The sequence below is a fragment of the Apteryx rowi genome, unplaced genomic scaffold, assembly GCF_003343035.1.
Source record: "Apteryx rowi isolate R43461 unplaced genomic scaffold, aptRow1 scaffold_446, whole genome shotgun sequence".
NCBI classification, from domain to species: Eukaryota; Metazoa; Chordata; class Aves; order Apterygiformes; family Apterygidae; genus Apteryx; species Apteryx rowi.
Window position 1 is genome coordinate 224,740 of NW_020450701.1, and position 21,767 is coordinate 246,506.

At 36.1% G+C, this 21,767-nt stretch overlaps 1 protein-coding gene across 4 annotated transcripts in view; it reads right to left on the reverse strand.

The window, feature by feature from the left end:
* Positions 1 to 4,490: 4,490 nt before the first annotated feature.
* MYBL1 (MYB proto-oncogene like 1) overlaps positions 4,491 to 21,767 on the reverse strand; it is a 25,504-nt gene continuing 8,227 nt past the window's right edge. For 3 of the 4 annotated variants that reach the window (XM_026077051.1, XM_026077052.1, XM_026077055.1), the window contains 13 exons: positions 21,025 to 21,117; positions 19,798 to 20,018; positions 17,818 to 18,001; positions 17,516 to 17,590; positions 15,785 to 15,889; positions 14,249 to 14,482; positions 13,666 to 14,034; positions 13,030 to 13,172; positions 12,512 to 12,626; positions 10,740 to 10,856; positions 10,548 to 10,652; positions 8,400 to 8,579; positions 4,491 to 7,134 (listed from right to left, as the gene is read on the reverse strand). In XM_026077051.1, coding sequence (XP_025932836.1) covers positions 7,006 to 7,134; positions 8,400 to 8,579; positions 10,548 to 10,652; positions 10,740 to 10,856; positions 12,512 to 12,626; positions 13,030 to 13,172; positions 13,666 to 14,034; positions 14,249 to 14,482; positions 15,785 to 15,889; positions 17,516 to 17,590; positions 17,818 to 18,001; positions 19,798 to 20,018; positions 21,025 to 21,117 — 2,070 coding nt within the window. In that variant the 3' untranslated portion in view covers positions 4,491 to 7,005. The remainder of the gene's footprint in view (positions 7,135 to 8,399; positions 8,580 to 10,547; positions 10,653 to 10,739; positions 10,857 to 12,511; positions 12,627 to 13,029; positions 13,173 to 13,665; positions 14,035 to 14,248; positions 14,483 to 15,784; positions 15,890 to 17,515; positions 17,591 to 17,817; positions 18,002 to 19,797; positions 20,019 to 21,024; positions 21,118 to 21,767) is intronic. The other variant, XM_026077054.1, reaches the window with a different exon arrangement.

Consider the following 21,767-nt stretch of genomic DNA (forward strand, 5'->3'; position numbering starts at 1 on the left):
AAGCAGCAGGCAACGTGTTAGAGGAGTCCTTTTGGTTTGGTACGCCACACTTAAAGTATCTTAAAGTTAAATTTGGAGTATTAAAGTGGAATACAATGGGTATGAGCATTCAGATTTTTAATCTTACAGTTTTGTATAGAGTACGTACAAATACCCAAAGCTTACCTGTTCTTCTAACACATCTTCCTAGCAGAACTACAAGGATCCTATTTTTTCCCTTCAGCTGCAGGGCAAGGATCCAACCCATAAAGGCATAAACTGGCTTTCTCAAGGGGAAGCCACATAGACCAGTGTGCTGCAACTTCAAGAGAGAGCAATCTTTTGGCTCTACTGGCACAGAAACAGTAATCCACAGCTTCCTAATGAAAGTAAGCATTTAAGCCTGTAACAGTTGCTTATCCAAAAACAAGGAAACTTATGAAAGGAAAAAAAAAAAAAAAAAGGTCTTGCATTAGAAAACGTTGGTATATTTACTACCTTTGCACTGAACCTTTATCTGAGCCTTTGTCACAAAACTAAATGCAAGAATCAATCCCAGCTTCAACATTTCTTTTTGTTTGCATGTGTCACAGGCATGGTGCAACCATGTTCAGTCAAAATCCAGTGTTAAAATTCCTATTCTATGAAGCTTGACTCACTCACAGTATAGTATCAGTTTTAATTTGTTGCAACTCTAGCAGAGTTATTCCACTGTTAAACCAGAATAATGGCAACAGGAATTGGACTCATTCTCACCCGTCAACTTCTTAAAGACTGTTTCTTCCAGATAAAGGTGAAGCCCATTAGTAAAGCCTCCAGAGAACCTTGTATGATCAAACTTAGGGTTTTAGTTTCTTTTATGTTTGGCTTATTGGCTGTCCATCTGCTCTACTTTCTTTAGGTGAACAAAGCTGGTGTGGAAAAATTAATCAACCGCATCATTAGAGACTTAACCTGCTCACTTCATCTACCTACGCTTTGCCCTGATTTCAGACATCAGCAGCCAGCCACTAACAAGAGCAAACACTCTGCAGGCAGCCCACCTGGCTTGTGCCAGGCAACAGAAACCTCCATGGAAGCCAACGCAAGCAGGGCTGCAGCAGGACAGTCACACAGTGGCCTGGCTACAACGCACAACTCCAACAAAGTCCCAACAAAAGCCATACTTCACTTATACAACTTAAAGCTAGATTATACAAATTACCAGGATATATATTGCAGAGAAACTGGCTTGTGTTAGTCCCTCTTGGTCTTTTCCTTGCTAACACATCATCTTATTTGTAGAGTCTGCTATTTCTATTTTGTCATGGAACTGGGAAAGACAAGAAACATTATCTGTTGAATGCCCATGTTTCTAGCAAGATAAAGCAAAGCTACAAAGTCTAATGCTAATTCAGATTAATAGATATTTGTGTCAAAAATCACACTGCACAGCTTAGTTTTGCATTTGCCTTCCAAGACCCAACTGCATATACTAAAATATCAGTCCTACCATACAAATTAAAGCAATGCAAAAAGCTTTACACAAGCAACATTCTTTCTTTGCCCCTCAAACTGCCTGCTATACGTAAATGTTTGCATTAAGACTTTGAAAGACAAATACAAACTATTAACCAAATACAAGCAGGCTTACAAATAGGTTGGGCTGGAGCCTGTATTATCAAGGAGCTCCATTCTGCTGTGCAACCCAGATTACCATGACTGCTGTTTCTCTGTGCCCTGTCCAGAAAAAGACAAGTTTCTGGCAGTTTCAGCGGCATACATACACGTTGCCTTAACTCAGTCACAGAGACTTGGACTTCTCATTCTTTAAGTCCCCTTTTTCAATCTTTAATGCAAGTAACAACTATTCAGTTAAACTAAGCCCTCATTTTATGAGACTATATTATTATGCAGTAAAACCCTAGCATACATAAAGCACAGGTAAACAGGTCCAGTTTTAGCTTCTTTCCTTCTCCACACTCTAGCAAAGTCAAAATCATGCAGTTTATCTTGAATACTGCAATACAGCTGCACCTAACATTAAACACACTAATTTAACAACCCATTAACAAACAACCCATTGACAAATTCATATTCCTGCATTAATATTGACCGGGAAGAAAATGATGCTAAGTGTAAGTCTGATATAACTGTATTAACATAGTTAACACCAATGAAAATATCCTGACAATTAATGGTTCAATGTAGCAGAACATTGGAGATTAATCCTGGAAGATTGCCATACCATTGCATGCAATTCACCTTGTGATTTACAGTACAAAACTGAAAGAATGAGGTAAGTGAAGTATCTGAGCAACATTAACCCCAGCTTAACAAGACTTTTTCACATGGGCAGCAAAAACTTGCATTTTTGTACTTTTTTTTTCTTTAATAGCATTATTCAGCTTTTCCCATGCTCATCTTTCTTGTTCTATAGCCCAGTTATATCCCAATTCAATTTATTTACATGTACTATAAAAATACCAGGATCTGCTATACAAAATGAAGGCAGTTTCCATTTGTCAGGTTTTACAATCCAAGCAAGCAATCGGTTGACCTTGGAGGGATGAAGTGGAAGCAGCTAAATTGCTTTGACTGCAGCTTTGCTCCATCCTCAGAATCTACAATGAAGACTGCCAGCACTGGAAAGAGTAGTTTCTCTGGGGGGGGGGCCACACCACACACACCCCAATTCCAGAACACACACAGTAAATATAGCCATCCAGTAGCGTACTTAAGAGCAGACATCCAGACAACTTGATTGGACATCAAGCAGTCAAAAACAACTTTATTTTAGAAAAAATTGCATGCACTGCTTGATTGCAATAAGGTTCTGATCCTCCTTCTCACCACAAACAGTCCCCCACCCCAACCTGTCCAAAACAAAAAGCAAACAAAAACCATAACCACTCTTATGATGAATTGTAAGCCATACAAAATCCTCTGCCAGAAAGAAATTGCAGGGAAGTTTTAAATCAGCAGATATCAAAAAGCTAATTTTTCAGCTCTTAAGACAAGACTGTGGACCCCGATATGTCCACAGCAGTTCAGACGTGCTTTCCTTCTCCCCTGAGCAGAGGCGCAGCTGACAGCCCCTTCAGCACTAGAGAGGGAGCAGGGCAGTAATCACTGCCACCCATTACTGCACTCCACAGCACCTTAATACCTCCTCTGAGGAGCTCGGATATAAGTACCCAAGAAATTGAATGTCTATGACACTCTGTCAAATCCCTTCCAAAATGTCAGAGCCATAGAAATTTTCTACCTACCAAACTGGGTGGAGGGGAATGGGATTGTAAAAGTTTGGTTCTTCACTGCGGTAGGCTCAAGCCACTTGTGGATGCCCTTGCACAGTTTTTTCCATCCTTACAGAAAGAAGCTTACCAATTTTAGTGTGTTCACGTAACTATTCATGCAAGTAATGGGATGTACTGTGACACAGTAAAAGCAGCACAGAATTGGGGCAGGGAGGAAGGGAGGTTTATCCATCAAAAATTCCAGGCTATCCGTTGCAAGTCGAGTTTGCCCAAGATAACTTCTTTGGTCTCAGTGTACAATTACAACAAATTAAGGAAGGGGAGGGGAGGGGGGCAAAAAACTCCTGCCCAAAGCAAGATGCTGCTTTGATTAGCCTACCTAACAGCCTTAGTTTAGTTTTAATTTGACCTCAGAAAATATTATTTCATTTTTAACCTAGAAACTATGGCCAGAATTGCTGTTAGACACCAGCAATCTTGTATTAATTTATTCTCCCAAGTCACATAACTGTTTTCTATTTAGCTCAGCAGTACAAGAAGCAGCACAAATCTAATTAGCCTTTGAATGACATAGGTCTAGCTCTTCTAATGTGTCCATCTAGCTTACTGGTACTGACAGGAGATACACAAATACACAGAGATTCTTCAGATCTAAAAAGTGGAGAAAAGAGTCGATCAAGTTCTACCTCATTTAAAGGATGGTGCACTCTTTGAAGTAAAACAAAAACAAATTGACCCACCATAATTAAAGTGCTAATGAGTTAGAATGGAAGTCCAAAAGTGTGATGCTAATGTAGACTGTACTCCAAAGAAATATTGTTTTATAAAGTCCGTAAAGGGGCAGTGCTCTCACTGAAGGTGAGAGAAGACCGTGTTATGCCAGGAGCTGGTAATATCCCTTTGTCAGGGAATGTGCTGTGGTATTTGAGGAAGTGCGTTATTTCATTCTCAGGGTATACTGCACATTGATTACAAGGACTATCAGCTGTCTCGAGTCACTGCTTCACACGATTAAGACTTTAAAAGATCTTCAATACTAAAGAGGAGATCTACAAACAGTAAAAGGCAAGCTAAAAATCACACTTAAAAAAAAAGAAATCACACAACTTCAACACAAATTGGTTACAACATCATAAGGAGACATTTTCCCCTACCACATGAATTAGGATGAAATTAGCAAAGCATTCAGATACTTCTTAGACTCCAACATAGGAATAAACAGTTACAGGAGAGCACCGAGTGTTTAAGTTCTCAAATAAGAGACATTTCCAGTAACCTGGTACATAGAAGCTTTATTTCTGACATTAATATGGTCTGTATTATATGTGAGATTCTCTTACATAAAACAAGTTTGTAGTACAACAAAAACTGAGATTAATCAAGGCATTTGTTGTACATTATGTCAAACCTTAAAACAAAAAAATGGAATAATATGTATTTAATTTTCATGCAAGTTTGGCAGCTGCATGTACAATCTACTTATAAACTGAAAGAAATGCAAATGCACACAACATTCAAAAAGTAATAAAAGATGCCTGACATATCAAAGATTAAAACCTTCTTGCTAAAGCAACAAAGTAGGAGTTAACTAGACGATCCAACCAATACTAACACAAATTAATACTACTTACCATAAATCTACACTTAAACTTGGTATAGGCAGTTTTGGTGATGCCACTTCTACTGAAATATCATCCAGATTCTAGATATTTATTCTCTCTCAATATGTTATTTTGTCCTTCATGAATTCATTTTGTGCTGGAAACAGCATTTTTGTTGTTAAATCCATTCTGAAACTGAACACACCTAAACTTACTACTGCCAAGAATCCCAGTCGCCTCCTCTCCGTTTTCATAGGTGAGGAGTAACGCTGGTGTAATGGGTATTTTGTGATCCCCCTGCTTACTGGATTCCCTCTCCCCCCCCCCCTTAAAATTTTCATCTGAATTAAAAATTGCTAAAATGTTTTTATGCCTACTACTGCCATAGCTAGGCAAACATTTAATATCAAAAAGCTCCTAAAAATAAGGATTGTATAAGCTTTGAGATGTTTAAAAAAGTTTAAGAACCAATTACCTTCCTTGTGCCACTCATCATATGTTATAGTTTTCCATCATAAAACTATCGCTACCATCTTTGATATTAAAGTGATAGGAATACTTTCCACACCCTGCATAGTACTGGTTGATCTCATAAAGTTAACTAGAGAACCTGACATCATTTTTGTAGTTTTACATACAGTGCATATGATGCTCGCTCTTTCCATCTCTCATAGCAGCAAGCCGATTCTGCCACTATCTATAGCAGCACACCCGGGAGTGGAGAGGAAGAGTGTTTGAATTATAAATAGCTAAGACTACAGTGTACAGTTCTATTTACCTGTCAGTATTTGTTGATAGCACACCATTATAATTTGCTAGAAATTAACTACATAAAAATCTCTACAACAAAAGCAAACCAAGACATTCCTTCAAAAAAAAAGAAAACAAAATAAGTGCAAATACCTAAAATAGGCAACTAAAGCAACTGTTGTGACCTGTATATGTTTAAATAAGGACAAAAAGTTTTTCATAAATAAAAATGTTCTCTTTGCTCTTCAAACATTTAGTAAATATATAATGGTCAAACTTAAGTGCAGATACAACTGTTTTGAGAAACAAGGTGCCAAGTTCCTTTTTTTTTTTAAAAAAAAGTTATAATAAAATGCATTAATTTTTAGTTCCTATATAAGACAAAGTACTCCTAGGTCACATATAGGACCCTAAGCTTGCTTTCTAAATATATTTAGCAAGTTACAGGAACAGTTACTGTATAATACAGGTATACCTTGTAACTATTTCGTAGACCAACATGATTTAAGGGTTTATAGTGCAATCTTTATGTAGATGTAACATACAGTATAGATTTGTACACTTCACCACTGGAATTCTTCTGCTATTCCATACTTTAAGGTAAAAGTTAAACTTGTCCTTTTTCCATTTTAGCTGTTATAACAGGAAACAACGTTGGCTTCTAGACAACCTGCATACACATAAATATCTACATTTAAGCTTTAAAATGAAAATAAATTATAAAAACAGACTCCTTTCCAATTTACAAATTTTTCCCTGCTCCTACAAACTGTACAATACATTCAATCATCTCATTTTGAGATTTATGAAGAAAATACTGATGCTTTACACTAAAACCTAATTCACCCCCTCTGCCTATTTCTAGTACCATTCCCAAATAAATATATTTAACACTGTAGTTAATTTCGTTTTTTTGCAGCATACCAAAAAATTAGTAGTGCAACTTTCTATCCTTCCTTTATACTCCTTTCCATTGTGTTTCTTTATATACTAGAAAAATGCTACATAAGCAAAAGCACATTCAGTCATGTATGTTGCTCATTCAGAAATTAGCAAGGATCTATAAGCCTACTCTATGTTGAAACTGCACTAACAGGAAAAAAAAAAGCAATGCAAATCAAAAGAATAAATATGAAAAATGGACCTAATAACTGTATGTGGACATGTACTGCAACACTCTTTACCATTCTTTTTATATTATTTTAGGGGGGGGTTAAAATATATTTTTAAGGAATTCATTGCAGAATTGTTTGTACTATCCCTTCATAAAGGAGGCAAAAGCTTCATGTCTGCTCTTTGTCTATCAAAAAAGAAAGGAAGGTTTCCCTTAGAAGGCTGTCTCAAAATAAAGACTTAATTTACAAGTATTTTGCTGGAGTCTCTCTCAAGACGTGTCAATTATAATGGAAAGAGATGGCTGTCAGTTGCAGTGATCCTCACAGTATCAGAGCCCTTGAAGTGCTGTTGGTAGCTGTATAAGTGCTCAGATATCTTCTTGCTTGTTCAGTCATGATAAGCTGGTCTTCCGTTTTTCCATAAACAACTGCTTCCCATTCACAATTTGACTGCATAAAATAAAATTCAGTTAATGGGATTTTTCTTTTTAAGGAAGAAGTATTTTAGTTCTTTAAATTAAGCAATTCTCATTATTTATTATTATTTAACAATTCTCATTATTAACTATTAATTCTCACTAATAAATAGTCAAATTCTAGCAATACTGTACTGTATTTTTACTGAGAAGGACCCTGTTCTACAATACCGCATACCTAAAATCTGTGACAAAGCTCCCACCCCTTAACCCAGCTCACCAGCATATATCATGTTATGTTTTAAGTTCTAAAACACAAAACAAGAAAGGTTCTTACAAAGAGATTAGTTCAACAATTAATACATAAGAGGGAAGTAAGTTATCTTCATTTTGGATATTTCATTTTAATGGATCGCTTCACTTTTAGATCTTTCACTTTAATGCACTAAGTATTGACAACCATCCAGAGACACCATGAAAGGCAAAATGATTTTGGCAGCTGAAACAAGAGGGAGGGGGAAAAAAAAAAAAGTAGAGTACTTTTATTGAAAAAAAACTGGTAGCTGTAAGAGAACAGTCGCACATTTTGGGGATGTATTAGAAGTGGCACAGGAACTAGGACCAAAAATAATGAATGGAAGAATAATCGAGCCACTACTCCTGCTTCTACCATTAAAAAAAAAAAAAAAAAAAAAAACACTGCATGTTTACATGCTTTATTCAATCTCAAGCTGATTTGTAGCATCTCTAAATTGGACCTGACAGTTGCAGACTGTAGCATAATATGAGGAATGCAAGTTTCTCTCCCTCCTACAACCTAAGCTAGAAACTGATCCAACAGAACCAGTTACACACATGGAGACACAGAGAAAATTAGCCATTTGAGTCTCCCTATAATTTCATAGGACTTGATTCATGGAAGGGATTCATGATTAGAGAAACAAGTAAACTGAGGGAGGATTTCTCAGGGGAAAAAGGAGAAAGATGGTTCAAAGAACATTGGTATGGTATGACTAAGCTCCCCTTTCAAATATGCTTAACGGCATAATTCTGGGTCAGATAGATGAGTTTAAATCTTATTAGAGGCCACTTAGTGAAACATCAGAACTGTATTTAAAGAACTTAAATGTGAATAGTATTTCATGGACAAATGATCAACTTGTGAAAAATAATGATCTTGGAAACATTGATCCAAATAACCAAACAGAACTATTCTAGACATTACAATGAGATAAAAACTAAAAAGAAGTTAATAGTTAACCTGCTAAAAATAACTAACAAAATATTTTGAATCCAGACCTGAAGAGATTTCTCCATTTTGACATTTTTTGAAGCACATGCATTCAATTTCTTCTTAATTACTGCATTTGCTTTGTTTGCTGAATTTGTATCCTGTTTTTCTGATGTCAGGTTACATCTGTTGTCATGTATTTCCAACAATGGTATCATTAATAAAGATGTGGTATATACATTTTCTGACTAATGACAAAAAAGAAGGTAGGGAACAGGAATAATAATTAGTATTTCATAAAAATAATCTTCAGCTGCTCTGATCAGAGAAGCCAAAATGAAAACAAAGCAACTACTTAACACATACACTCTTAGGAATAAATTTGAGGGGAAAAATAACAAATACTATATAAAAAACTAGCCCAGGCTCTACTAGGATTCATAGTCATTATTGAGCAACATAAAACAATTAGCTGCTAGCATGATTTGGGCATTGAGCAGATTGTTTTTCTCTTTTGTATAAAACCATGAAACACCTGACTATTTTGTTAAAAACGAGACTCAATAAAGCCAAGTGGTAACTACAGAACAGATTTAAGAAAAACAGCTTATAATTCAGTTCTAGTACAACTCTTGCATAACCAAGGACAAAGAGACTACAGTTAAAAAAAATTAACACCATATCAGTACTGGCAGGAGCAACTGCTTCAAGAAGTGAAATAATCACTTGATTGGCCATTTGACAAAATACTTTCATATGCTGATAATTTTTATGGGAATGAAGAAAAAAATATCAATCCAGGTTTATTATAGCAAAGCAGAAGCAAGGTGTATGACAACTTTTTAAGAGAACAAAATTAGATGAGAGCAACTGGCAAGTGTACTTGCTTGCTTACCAAAATGCCTCATTAAAATATGTTAAACTACCTTTACGTATTTATTCTACCTGGGACCTTACTCCTAACCTACCTTCCCATGCACAAGCAGTTTCCCCTTAAGGATCAATGCATTCTTCATTTTTAAGTCAGGTACTGCCACCATCTCCCTCTTCCCAAGAGGGAATGTTTCCATTACATCAGCATCCCTCATTGAAATGGAGTGGAAGCCCAATCAGCTGCCTCAGCTATCCTTGATTTTAGCTTAATAACCTGAACTTCAGTGATACACAATATACCGTGCCATATCAAAATATAACTAAGAGAACACTGGGCATTTTGTTTTTATTTTGAATGGTTGCAGCGATGATACTAAGAAGCCAGGGAGATGTTCATGGGGAACCAGGGAATTCCACTAGGTGGCAGGGCATCCAACACCCAAGGCTTACTAGGGCGTTTATGAGGCATTTAAGAAGGGAATTTAGAAAACTAGCCACAATAATCAGAAAGGGGTAGGATTTAAACACCTCTTCATTTCAGGGATGTTGGCATCTACCTCTTGAACATAACTCTATACCTGACCAAGATTCACAGACATTTATGCTTTCAGAATTAAACAGCTACATGCATTATTTTAAGAACTAGATTAGAAAGTTTTCCCACAAACTACAAGAATAAAGATTTATCTGTTCATTCAGTCACCCAATTAGAAAATATTGAGCTACTTTTTAAAGAAATGAGGGACAAAACAGCCCCACCTCCAAACTCTTCATGCCCTGGTTGTTGAGAGAGAAGTATTCAAACTTCTTTAGGCAGAGGAAGACCACAAAACCTAATTTTCTACATGCTTGATACTTCTTTACATATTAGGGGAATACTTTAAAAAATAAGAGGAAAAACATGCCACCTAATATGCAATTAAGAATCCTCAGAACGCGTCTACCAGACACTGTCAAGCATGCAAAACAGAGAGGCCAATATCATGAACTTGGTGAATTACAAAGAGCTTCAATGTGATATATGTGCTAAGTGGAGAGTTAATCAGGATAGAAGCAGCTCTGCTATAACAGCAAACCTGCCAGACATCCACAGTACTTTCCCAGCTGAAACTTCCTGCTTCCCTGCCCTAAGGGGCTGAAGAAAGAATTCATGCATGGAAACCCAATATTCAAATATTGCTTAAGTATTTAAACTAGCATTTCAAAATGAAGGTGATTTTCACTTCACAAATTTATAAATCTAGCCTCAATCCAAACTCTTTATTTTAGCTGATACAGTGAAAGACATTCAATTCTACATTCACGTTGCTGCCAGTGATGCTATTCTGTAGTTTAATACCTACCTGTACATCCAAACTACTATCTTCAGTGAAGAGTTGGGCACCAAGCTCTTCTTTTTCCCATGGATCCAGGACCAGTGATTTTCTGACTTTCTTAGTAGAATTGTGCTGCAATCAATGTTTTACAGAAGACATTTTTAAAAATTTTGTTTAAAAGCAGTTATTTCCTATCTGAAAGCATTATTGCAATGTTACCTCTTGCTTGCAGCTTTTATAGACAGAGTCATCTTCCTCCTTGAAAAATATGTCTGTTCCAGTTTCCTCTTTCAAAACTTCCCTAATATCTTCCTCCAAGAAGGCAAGTGGTTGTGACTAAATTAATTAGAATTAGAGAAGAAAATATAGGAAGTATATTAGTTACTACTTTTCATCATATTCTACATTCACCTAATCTAGGCCAGATAAAAGATCCTGCAAAATTCAGCAACAGATTAAGGATTTAGATTATTGTATTAAATAACTATAAATCAACACTTCAAGGCTATGCAATTTTATAATTCATATTACTCCACATTACTTTTAGCCAGATAAAACATACATGCACACACTGCCTTATAAGAACACAATGTAGCATTGAAGACATGCAAAGTGCTTACCTGTTTGCATTTATTAGCAATAGCTATCCATAGACAAAAAGGGGATTAAAAATTCTTTACATATAGCAATATAAGAAAAATTGTACTATGAAAGTATGGCTCTTGTTGGGAAAGGAATATGTATTAATCTTTCAACACAAATCTTTGAATAAGACATTGATAGTCCTAAGCACAGTACAGAATTTCACATAAGCCATACAGATGGCTCCTTTGTGTACCAACAGGAGAAGAATTCCCTTAAGCCCTCAAAATTTGATTTTGAGCAGGAGGTTAGTAGTGGACAGAAACAGGAATGTCAAACCACTCCATTTGCATAGTGAGAGACTGTGAATCTACAGGGTAACACAGATGGTGCCAAGCCCTGTGGCAAAGTCTGAGCTACCTTCTGTGTTTGCAGAAACGTAGTAGTCAATATATATTGGCTGGAAATTATTCAGAATTTGAAAGGCACATGTCTACTGAATTCCAAAAGTTATTATGCATTAAAATGCCTTAGCAAGGTTGAGGGAGCAAAAATCTGACACTCTGAAAAAAGTATGGTTACACAACCAGAAAAGTCTTCTGTGACAGCCGTAAGAATCAGCAGTCATGAATTGCTATATTATTTATTTTTTAGGATCAAGAAAAATCTAAACTTTACTCAAGAAAGCCCTAGGAAAGATAAAACACTTCTAAAATCTTCCCATCAAAAAAATGCTCAGAACACTAGCCTGCTGTAACAAAATCTGGTTTCACTCCTAGCACTGTAGAAGAACCAAAACCAGAAAACAAAAACTCATCTCTTAAACAGCCCAGAAGTTTCAAAGATAATGAAGTTTTACAAGTCAAGCGTGAAAGTTGCTTAAAATAATGAAGTCAGATTCATCTGCACCAGCCTGCTTTTACTGGATTATCCAATTAGAGGAGCCACACCCAGTCACACTCTCACTGAAAAAATTTCTATTGAAAAACCAGAACACCGAAGTATTAAAATAAAATTCTCAGACAGTGATGTTACCGTCTACTAGGTGATACAGTGTTAGCAAGACCACCCCAATTTAAAATACCTCACACACACAGAACCAGTGTGTTAAATCTATCCTTGTCGGTAGTTCTAGAAAATGGCTATGGATCAAATGAGTAGCTGGACTGAACCTTGTCCAAAAAGGCAATGCTTCCGTTCTACACTGAAGGATACTAGTCTGTCCAACATGAAAGACCTGAAACACTATTGATCCGCTGTCTAGCTATTCTCTAGGATAATACTGAAAGATCCTGAAACATTAGATTACTTTCTAAGATCATGCTTAGGCTTGTTATCTCAACAACAAGAGGGCATTTAGACTACTTTAACAAAAAAAAAAAAAAAAATAGACTTATATCATCACATACCATTAGTTTGAGGGGGCCATACTTTTTTTCCTGAGCAGCCAGAGCATTTTTAAAAGGAGTCGGTGTCCTTGGTGTTGAACCCAACAGAGATCTTCTAATTGTAGGAGTTCTAAAACTATTCAAGCACAGAAAAGCATTTATATAAACATTTTAATATTTTGATTTATCAACGGAGATGTAATGTATTTAAAAATGTTTGACTAACTTAAATTTCTTAATTCACACAACTGATATCACCACCACAAATCAGGAAGTACTAATTTACCATAAAATGGCCCCAGGTATATATAAATTTAATTGCATTTTGTTCTGTGCTTATTTAAAAAAACCTGAGTGCAAGTCAATTCCTGCGAAGTAAAAGGAGGAGGCCAATTTATATTTGCATGCAAGTATCTACATGTCAGGGTTTTTTGAACTCATTTGTAGCATACATAGAAGTAGACTAATTCCACAATGTTCTGAAAAACCTTGCTTATATTTGAACACCACCCACCAGATCCTTAACGTAATAATCCTACCCTGCATTTTCCTTTTGATCTTTTGGTGTCATTTCCTTGTGTAGAGGAGTTGTAATTAGAACCTTCTGCCCACAGATTGGAGTTGATGTAAATGCAGGATTTTCAAGGTTGAATTGTTCATTTCCAGAGCAAGTGTTGAAAAACTAAAGACAAGAGAGGAAAAAAATAAGCTAACTTAAATGACAAAACTTTACAGTTGTACTGAACAATTTAAAAAAAAATAAAATAAAGACACACAAATTATCTGAAGATGTTTTACTGACAAACTCCAATACGCTATTTTAAACTTATACCAGGGCATTTGCCAAATTTATCAATGAAACCATGCTTTTTAAAATATCTACTGTTTGTTTAGGTGACGGACACAAGGACAAATTAGAACTATCAACAATATCTCCATGAGCAAGTGAGCGCTCAGACAGAAGACTCCCCCCACACAAGAGTCAATCTTCAAAACAGAGGAAGTATGTTATTTAATTTTTTTTTAATAGATCTACCCTTAAACAGATGTTTTAAGAAGATTTTTGGACATATTTGTTTAGACTACAACATATTACCAAGGGAGAAAGTATCTACAATTTATAAACCACTCATTGCAATGCTCTTAACATAGTGATATTTAAAAAGAACACTTACCTGCGATGGAGAAAATGGTAGTGTTTTCACTGGTGTGTGCTTTAGTGCAACACTGATGGCATCATTACATAAGCCATCATTCAGTTCATTAACTGGTGATTGCCCAACACGCAATCTCTTTTTCTTTCTTAGGATAGTAGGTGGAGTGCTGAATTTGGTTAGGTTTGGGGTTGCTGAAAAAACTGCTTCTTCCTCACCACTGATGCCACTGGGTTTTTTGCCATCAAGCACAACACTAACATTAAACTGGCGCTCCGTAGCCCCTTCGTTGTGTTGAATTCGCATCAGTTTTACTGGAGCTGGCTTGACAGGAGATGCAACAGCTTCTGAAAGGTCAAAACTGGTGACATCACTCCAAGCTACAGGATCCTATGAAGTAAGATATAAAACAGAAGCACAAACAGGTTTTATTGAAGATTGTGAAACAATGTCAAAGCCAATCTAACAGCTCTTTACCTCCAGAAGCCACATACTGAGTTATTCTCCTTGTATCTTTTCAAAATATGCAACTCAAAAATACCTTATATACATTGAATCAATTTTGACATCCCCAATATTTTTTAGAACAAATACCCAGACTTACAGATTCAATAAGCTCTAGTGTCTCTGCAAATTCTGGAATGGTTTGTAGAGATGATAAAACCGCATTTGCTTCCACAGCCAAATACTTAGTGGGTGAATTCTGCTGAACAGATGCACCCTGGGTCTCCTCCATGCTGTAGAATTCACTTGTTTGGTCCCCAAGGCTATTTAGGGTATTAGACACACCATCTTCCATGACAAAACTTCCAGACCAACTAGGCAGATTTCCAGCTTGCTAAAAAGTATGAAGAAATGTGTTAGCCTTATTCAACTTAGAAATCAAAAAAGAGTCAATGATGTGAATGGGGTGGAGGTAGGGAAAAGTATGTGGAAAGACTAAGCATTACTGCTAATTTTTGCATTTTCAAGCACAAGTTATCTGTTTGCATTAAAGCAGTTACAGTCTTCCCCTTGCATTAACAGATTCAACATTCTCTTATCTTACCCCTCACTCACATAAGATTCAAATCCTATCTTATGTGCTTATACTTAGGTCATTATGGGTTATATTGGTTATTATGGGTTATATTGGGTTATGGGTTATATTGGAAGCCATCTCTGATGCAAGTTTCCTGTGTTCCTAACATGGCAACATTATGAAGTCATCTTCATTGCAGTATACAGATACATTTTAAGACTAGAAACTGTTTCTAAAACATGAAATACTCCTAGTAGGATCAGATATCTTTTAAAGAAGATTCCACATTGATTTACTTAACCATTTGGAAGTTATCTCATTTTAGTATACTGCTTAGTACTCAAGAAAGATTTTAATTTTCACTGAAAATCTAGAAGTAAAGTAGATTCTACTATATAAGCAGAACGTTGCAGTGTTTTAAGAGTATCTCAGGAATAGTTCAACTACATAAAACTGTAGGACTATCTGTAAGCTAAATTAGCAGGCAATGTGGTTGGGTTGGTTAGGTATCTGATGCTGCTCAGAGTCCTATTCTTGACTAAACAAACGAGTGTCATCTGCAATTTCCCTCCATTCCACTAAAGAACATGGATATTTTTGTACATGAAAATTTATACGTGATTTGTGTGAGTTTCTGTCAAATTGTCTTTTCAACTTTCAGATATTAGGTACAGCAAGCATTCACACAGAAGCTTCACAAACATCTAATCTATGGGACCAGAGATGACCTTTTGAAATCAAAAAGGGCAAAGCCCACATATTTTTCACTTTTCTCTGTTGATCGGATGATTAACATAGCTGACCTACAAAACTTGAGAGGGTGTGATATTGACAAACATTTGCTACCTCTTGAAGATGATTAAAATCCTGGATCTTAAATTAGGAATGAGTGGCCAATAGCAGGTCACATTTCTGCTGTTTTCAGAATTTAGAGAATTACACTAAAAATATTTTGCCTCAAATTTATAGACTTTGTTTTACAACCCAACTTCCATACTAAGTTTGATTAATTTTAGAGTCAGATAAAAATATACAAAAAACAAACATCCATTACTAAACTGCTGAGGATTAATCTCAGTAAAGCAAATTCAAATATTTACAAAAATGTACAATTCTTACAGATGATACTCGTTTTCTTCTGATTTCATTCTCTGCAGACATAAGCAGCAATTCAAGTTCCTTTATTTTCTTTTCTTTATCAGGATCATCATCAATAAATGATTGCTGAAATATTTAAGAAAAAAGTCATTACTATTTTTGCCCCCCCCCCAGACACACAATAAAAATTTGACATTATATCTCAACTACATTTTTAACAACAGTTTGCACATACTGGGACCAGCTGTTCAAGCTGTATCATATTATGCAATGCAGTAGTCACTTGCAAGCAAAACAACTCCAGCAATTTATAAGAGATTAATCTGATTTTAAAGCAATATTTATACAATTCTAAAAGGTTTCCAATATGGTGTGTAAGTGTTCAGTATGCTATAGGAGATTAACTGAAAATTATTAAGTTACAGCTCTAATAGACGTAACACTACGAGCACTCAGATAGATTACACTTCATATGTTCACCAGAATTTTGAATTTGATTATCCTCAGCAAGTGTGCAAGACAGCATTTCAAACCAACATTTGCTGACAGAGCATCTATACAAACAATCCTACCACTACTATCAGAAAGAAAAGGAACTAGCTGTTTTTTCTCGCTTTGTATCTTTCCAATATCGCTACATAGGCTAAAGAAATTGTTAGAAAATCATGGCAATATATACTCCCTTTTATAACTCCTTCTCCTGTTTAGAGAGGACTTCAGGGAGCAGAAAGTATCTTAAACTTCTCTTTAAGGGGCAATCCAGAGTGTCAAAGGCTACATGAGGCTTTATTATGATTTGCACGCTTAATGAATTCTCTTCGCAGTATAGAGAAGAGAGTGAAAACCCAGTGAGAACTCTCTTCTCAGTATATGAAACAAGATGAACTGCACAGTGAACCTTAAGGTAAGGTACAAACTTCTGCCAAATACCTTTAACACATCTAGCTCAACCAAAATATTTTTCCCCTGTATCTAAACAATTATTTTACTAAATCCAAATTCACAACAATTCTTCCAGGAGGTCATATCACAAACCAAGATCTCTTTCCAGTCTGCAACACTTGGAGTTTCAGACATTCTGATTCCAAGGGAGCCAGTAGCACAAGCAAAAGGAAACTAATATACCCAGTAATGTTCTTTTTGCTTTCCTCAATACTTCAATATTTATAGTGCTGCAAAACAGCATATTTAAGTGAGTGACAGAGATTTATCAGTCAGAAAAAGTCTAAAACATACTGAAGAGTCAAAGATAAATCACAGTATGCTATTTGAACTGAATCTTTCAGATGGAGTTGTATTTATTGCATATATAAGGAAATAAAATCCTGCCGTTAAATCTCACAGAAGCTTGGTAATACAAACAAGTCATAATTCTAACCTAAAATTTAATTAGCAGACTATGTTTTAAGCTATATTTGTCAGAAATAAGCACAACCATTACATGTATTTACATACCACACACAAATAACTTATCACACCCTGCAATGTCATCTTATAAAGCTCTTTCATAAAAAAAGTACAATTTGGATCCACTTGCAGCACTGAGATCTATGAATACAGCTCCTTTTTTCCTACTTAGAACTCCCATTTAAGTAGTAAAAGCTATTTACAAACAAAGGAATGCTTACGTAAATTTAGATGAATGATAAAAACTTAGAGACATTTTAAAGATACAGGTTTTTCTAAACTCTTCATTATATACCATAATACAAATTACATTTTGTTCATTAACAATACCCAGTAACAATTTACCTGAATTAAGTTGGAAGAAGCTGAAGCATGTTCTATACAGCTGCCTTCTGGTGAGGCATACTGGTATGCTGGAATCTAAGAGACATACATCACTTTATATATAAGTACAATAATCTGGAGATGATTTTATAGAGTCCTTTTCTTTAGAATATATACTTATTACAGCTTAGAAATCTTAAGTTACCGAACTATAAAGGAAAATACTTAACAGATCATATTTTTTTACACATTCATTTCTATTTCCAAACCCAATGAATGATTAAAAACTGGGAAATTCTAATTATCATGGGTTTAGAACTTACATGTGTCTGAACAGGTATGTAAAATTGACTCTGAGTTTGCAAGTGTTCCATAGTTGCACAAGGTTTGTGCTGAAGTTTGGATGAACTAGCTCTTTCGGATTTTATACCGTCTTGTAGATATCCTTCCTGTTCTACCTTTCTTCGCATTGTTGAGTTCCAGTGATTTTTAATGGAATTATCTGTCCTAAAATGAAAGTGTACAAAAATAACTGGCTTTCATATCTCAGAAAGTTTAAAATATGACATACAGTTTGCACGTTAGGTTAATCCAAAGCCACAAATCCAGACAGCTTGAGCAGCTTTGACTGAAGTTTCCATTGTCAGTGGTTTCTTGACAGAATTACTGGAAAGCTGCTGTTTTCAAAACTTTTTTCCCTGAATTTTAAGTCTGAGGGAAATTTTAAAGTAAATGAGAAATCCTTGGTTCTGGCTGCTATTATGGGCAAGAACCTTTTTTCTTGGATACTTCAAGAACAGCCATATATTCTCCATTGCTACATCCTTTTACCCTCTTAGAATCTGTTACGAACTTGCAGGAGAACATCAAGCTTAGGCACTCACCCTGCTGTCCTGCAGCATAATAAGGGTGATGTGGCTAATGTTTGCCACTGGAAAACATCTCTTCTAAAATGACAGCCTGCATTCCCAGCTCCTAAAGTAGCATGTGCAGCTTCATGGAGGAACATCCCACTATCTCTTGGTGCCCCTGATCTTGTATTGGGGAAGCAGATATGGCAAAGGCCAGTACCCATTTATGGATTGCCACTCCCTTGGAAAGAGAAGGCCTGCAGTTCGACAAACATGCTGAAATCACTTTTAACACTAAACAAACATTAAGGTAAGAGAATGAATGTATTTACTACAGTCTAAATATTAGGAAAATTACTTCTAGTGTCAGAGAGAGGTATACAGAAATAAAGGGGCTTAAAGCCATATATATATTTAAGTTTACTCCAAGAGGTATTTTCCCTTTTCATCCCCCTATCGTCAAACTCTTCACAAATCTCTCAGCCAAGGATCCAAGTTTTAGGTAAGACTCATCTTGAATTTACTTTCACTAAATAAGTTAGTGAATTGGGAATGCCTCTGTCCTTTCCTACTCCCTGAAGTCTCATTCAGATTCAATCCATTCCCTTCCTATTCCTCCAAAGGATTTCCTGCAATTCATGAATTCAATACTTAACCAAAATGTCAAAATTTTAACCCCACATCCCAAAGGGCTCACTCTCCCAACATAACAAGAGCTGACGTTCCTTAGGCACAGCTAGACAGTCACCTCCTGAACACACAAATAGAATTCAGGAGGACCAGCTTAATGCTGAATTTCAATTAACGGCATAAGGCTAAAAGTTTCATTGAACTCTTTATACACTGAAATTTCATTTTCTACAGCATATAAATTGGCAATCACTCTTAAAGCAAACATAAGGAGAACAATACATACAGTTAGTTCTTAACTCTGTCGAGACTACATTGTAACCAACTAGCTTTGCAGCGCAGGACTCACAAATCTAGGCTTTGAAGGTTACTAACAGTCTGCTTTTCAAACGTCCAATTTTAAGTGCTCCACAAAACTCCCCCCAGAACATCTGATCTTAAACAAAGTCACCTCAAATACATATTAATGAAGGCACTTTAATAAGCAATCATAGCACAGTAAGGCAGATTATTCCGCTGTTACTTGCAGTTAGTACCTTGCTCTCCTCAACCCTGCTACAGCTTTTTCAGCTACTAGAAATTAGACGAATTACAAGTTAAGAGTTTGAAGGAACCTGGAGGGTGTTAGAGATTTTTTGTTGATTTTGCGTTCTAGATTAAGAATACAGAAGCAAATGCATAAGACTTGCAACAGACAGGTGTTTCAGGATCTATCAACATATAAGGTTCAACAGCTGTTCTTTAACAAATTATATTGGAAAGACTTGTGTAATGCCTGCTTTCCATATTCCAATATTTAATACAAATAAAGTTGAAAAGCACCTTCCAGGAAGAAGTTTTGCAATTTCAGCCCATCGGTTTCCCAAACGCTTGTGAGCTTCATAGATTATTCTGTCTTCTTCTTCTGTCCATGAAGACTTTTTTACCTCAGGATTGAGATGGTTATGCCATCTCTCTCTGCATTGCTTGCCTATTCTTCCTTTCAGGTGTTTTGCAATTAAAGACCAGCGCTTTGGACCATACTTCTGAACTAATTCAATAACCTGGAACACAGAGGAAAGCATGTTAGAAGTCCAAGACCTAATTTTTCTAAAGAGTGAAGAAACTGATAAACTCACGTTTTCAAATAGGATTATAACAGTCAATTTGACAAAGAACTAGTCCTCTGGAGGCAGGCAGTTACTTGGGTTTTTAAAAGTTATTTTTCAAGAAACCAAAAAAACTGTTATTATACTCTAAAGCTAGTGAATCTGGAGTTAGGGTATACTGATAAACATATATTTTTGCAAATTTCAGGATCCCCATCATCCACTGCATAAACTGACACTAGGAACACCCAACCCCCCCCACACACACACACACAAAGCTTCCTTCCCAGCCTCCATCCCCCCTTTTTTTTTTAAATTACACATTATTAGAAGCTTTTTTCTTGAAAGACTGATGAGAGCTATCAAATAACACATTAAGCAAACCATATTCAGAAGTTTACAAATACTAGTTTGAAACAGCTTTAATTAGTTTTAAACAATGGGAACGAGCAGGCTATTTGAAATATCATATTTGAAAGCTGAATGCATATCTCCCTGAAGTGCAGCCCTGGTTTTGCAGGAAAAGAGATGCAGTGTGGATTAATAAAACCCAGGGAAGGGAATTTAAAAAGCCATTCCATCTTCATTAACAGTAGAGTACCAACAAACTTCCCCCGTTCCCAACCCCTTCAAATCTGGTGGCTTTGAGGAACAAAAGATGTGACACCTTTGATCTTTAGTGCCAGAAAGAGGTATCCTCTACTTTGTGAGCTAGAGCAGTTCGGCTAGCAATCTGGGCAATGGGAAATGAAACCCTTGAGCTGACCAGACATTCCATCTACTTAAGAGCAGCCGCATTTTCACTCAGCATAATATAATGTAATTATTCACGTCACAAGGTATGTCAAACACAATGTGTGGGGATGAGACCAAAGAAAATCTTCACACATTCTTAGCAGTCAGATGCCACTTTTATAACAGTTAATAATAATAAAGCACAGTATCAATTAGTTTTCATTACCCTCTGATCTTCTTCTTTGGTCCAGGGACCTTTAATCAGTTCTGGGTTTAGTACCTTCTGCCATCGATGCTGGCACTGAAAATCTGAACGATTCTGAAATAGTTTTAGAAGACCATGTTGACCTGTTAAACTCTTAGCTACAAAAAGTTGTCAGTATTAGCTAGCAATGATTATTAGCTTATTTCAAATTAAAAGATTTATTTAGACCTTTTTTCTAAGTATGATAGTTATGCTCTCCCTTATAATTTCTTCTTCCATTTGCTTACAAAAACTCTTCTCCTAAAAAAAAAAAAAAAGACACCCCCCCCTCCAAACTTGCCTAAAGTTCTAATCGAATTACTTCAATGCTCCCGAGAACCAAATTTACACCTTACTCTTCTTGAAAGGAAAAAAAAACACCACCACCACATTATTTTTGTCCCCACACCTTCTCCGATCTTTGAGTGATTTTCAGTTTTCTGCAGTTTGACTGAAGAGCTTCTGAAATATTGTTCCCAGTTATAGAAAGTTAAGTGAAAGCTTACTTCTGTTCTAGGAAGTGCCAGTAAGAAAATGCTGGACTATCAGGGTAGTTGGTCAAATCCCCAAAATATGCAGATAAGGTCGTCCTCAGCACTAGATATTAGTAAACCTTTTATGGTACCAGGACAAGAGAAATCGCTCCTTTCTGTGTAAAGCTCTGGATGGCGAGTACTGACTATCACAGTTTTGCTGGGCTTGTCTACCAAGTGAAGAAATTACCA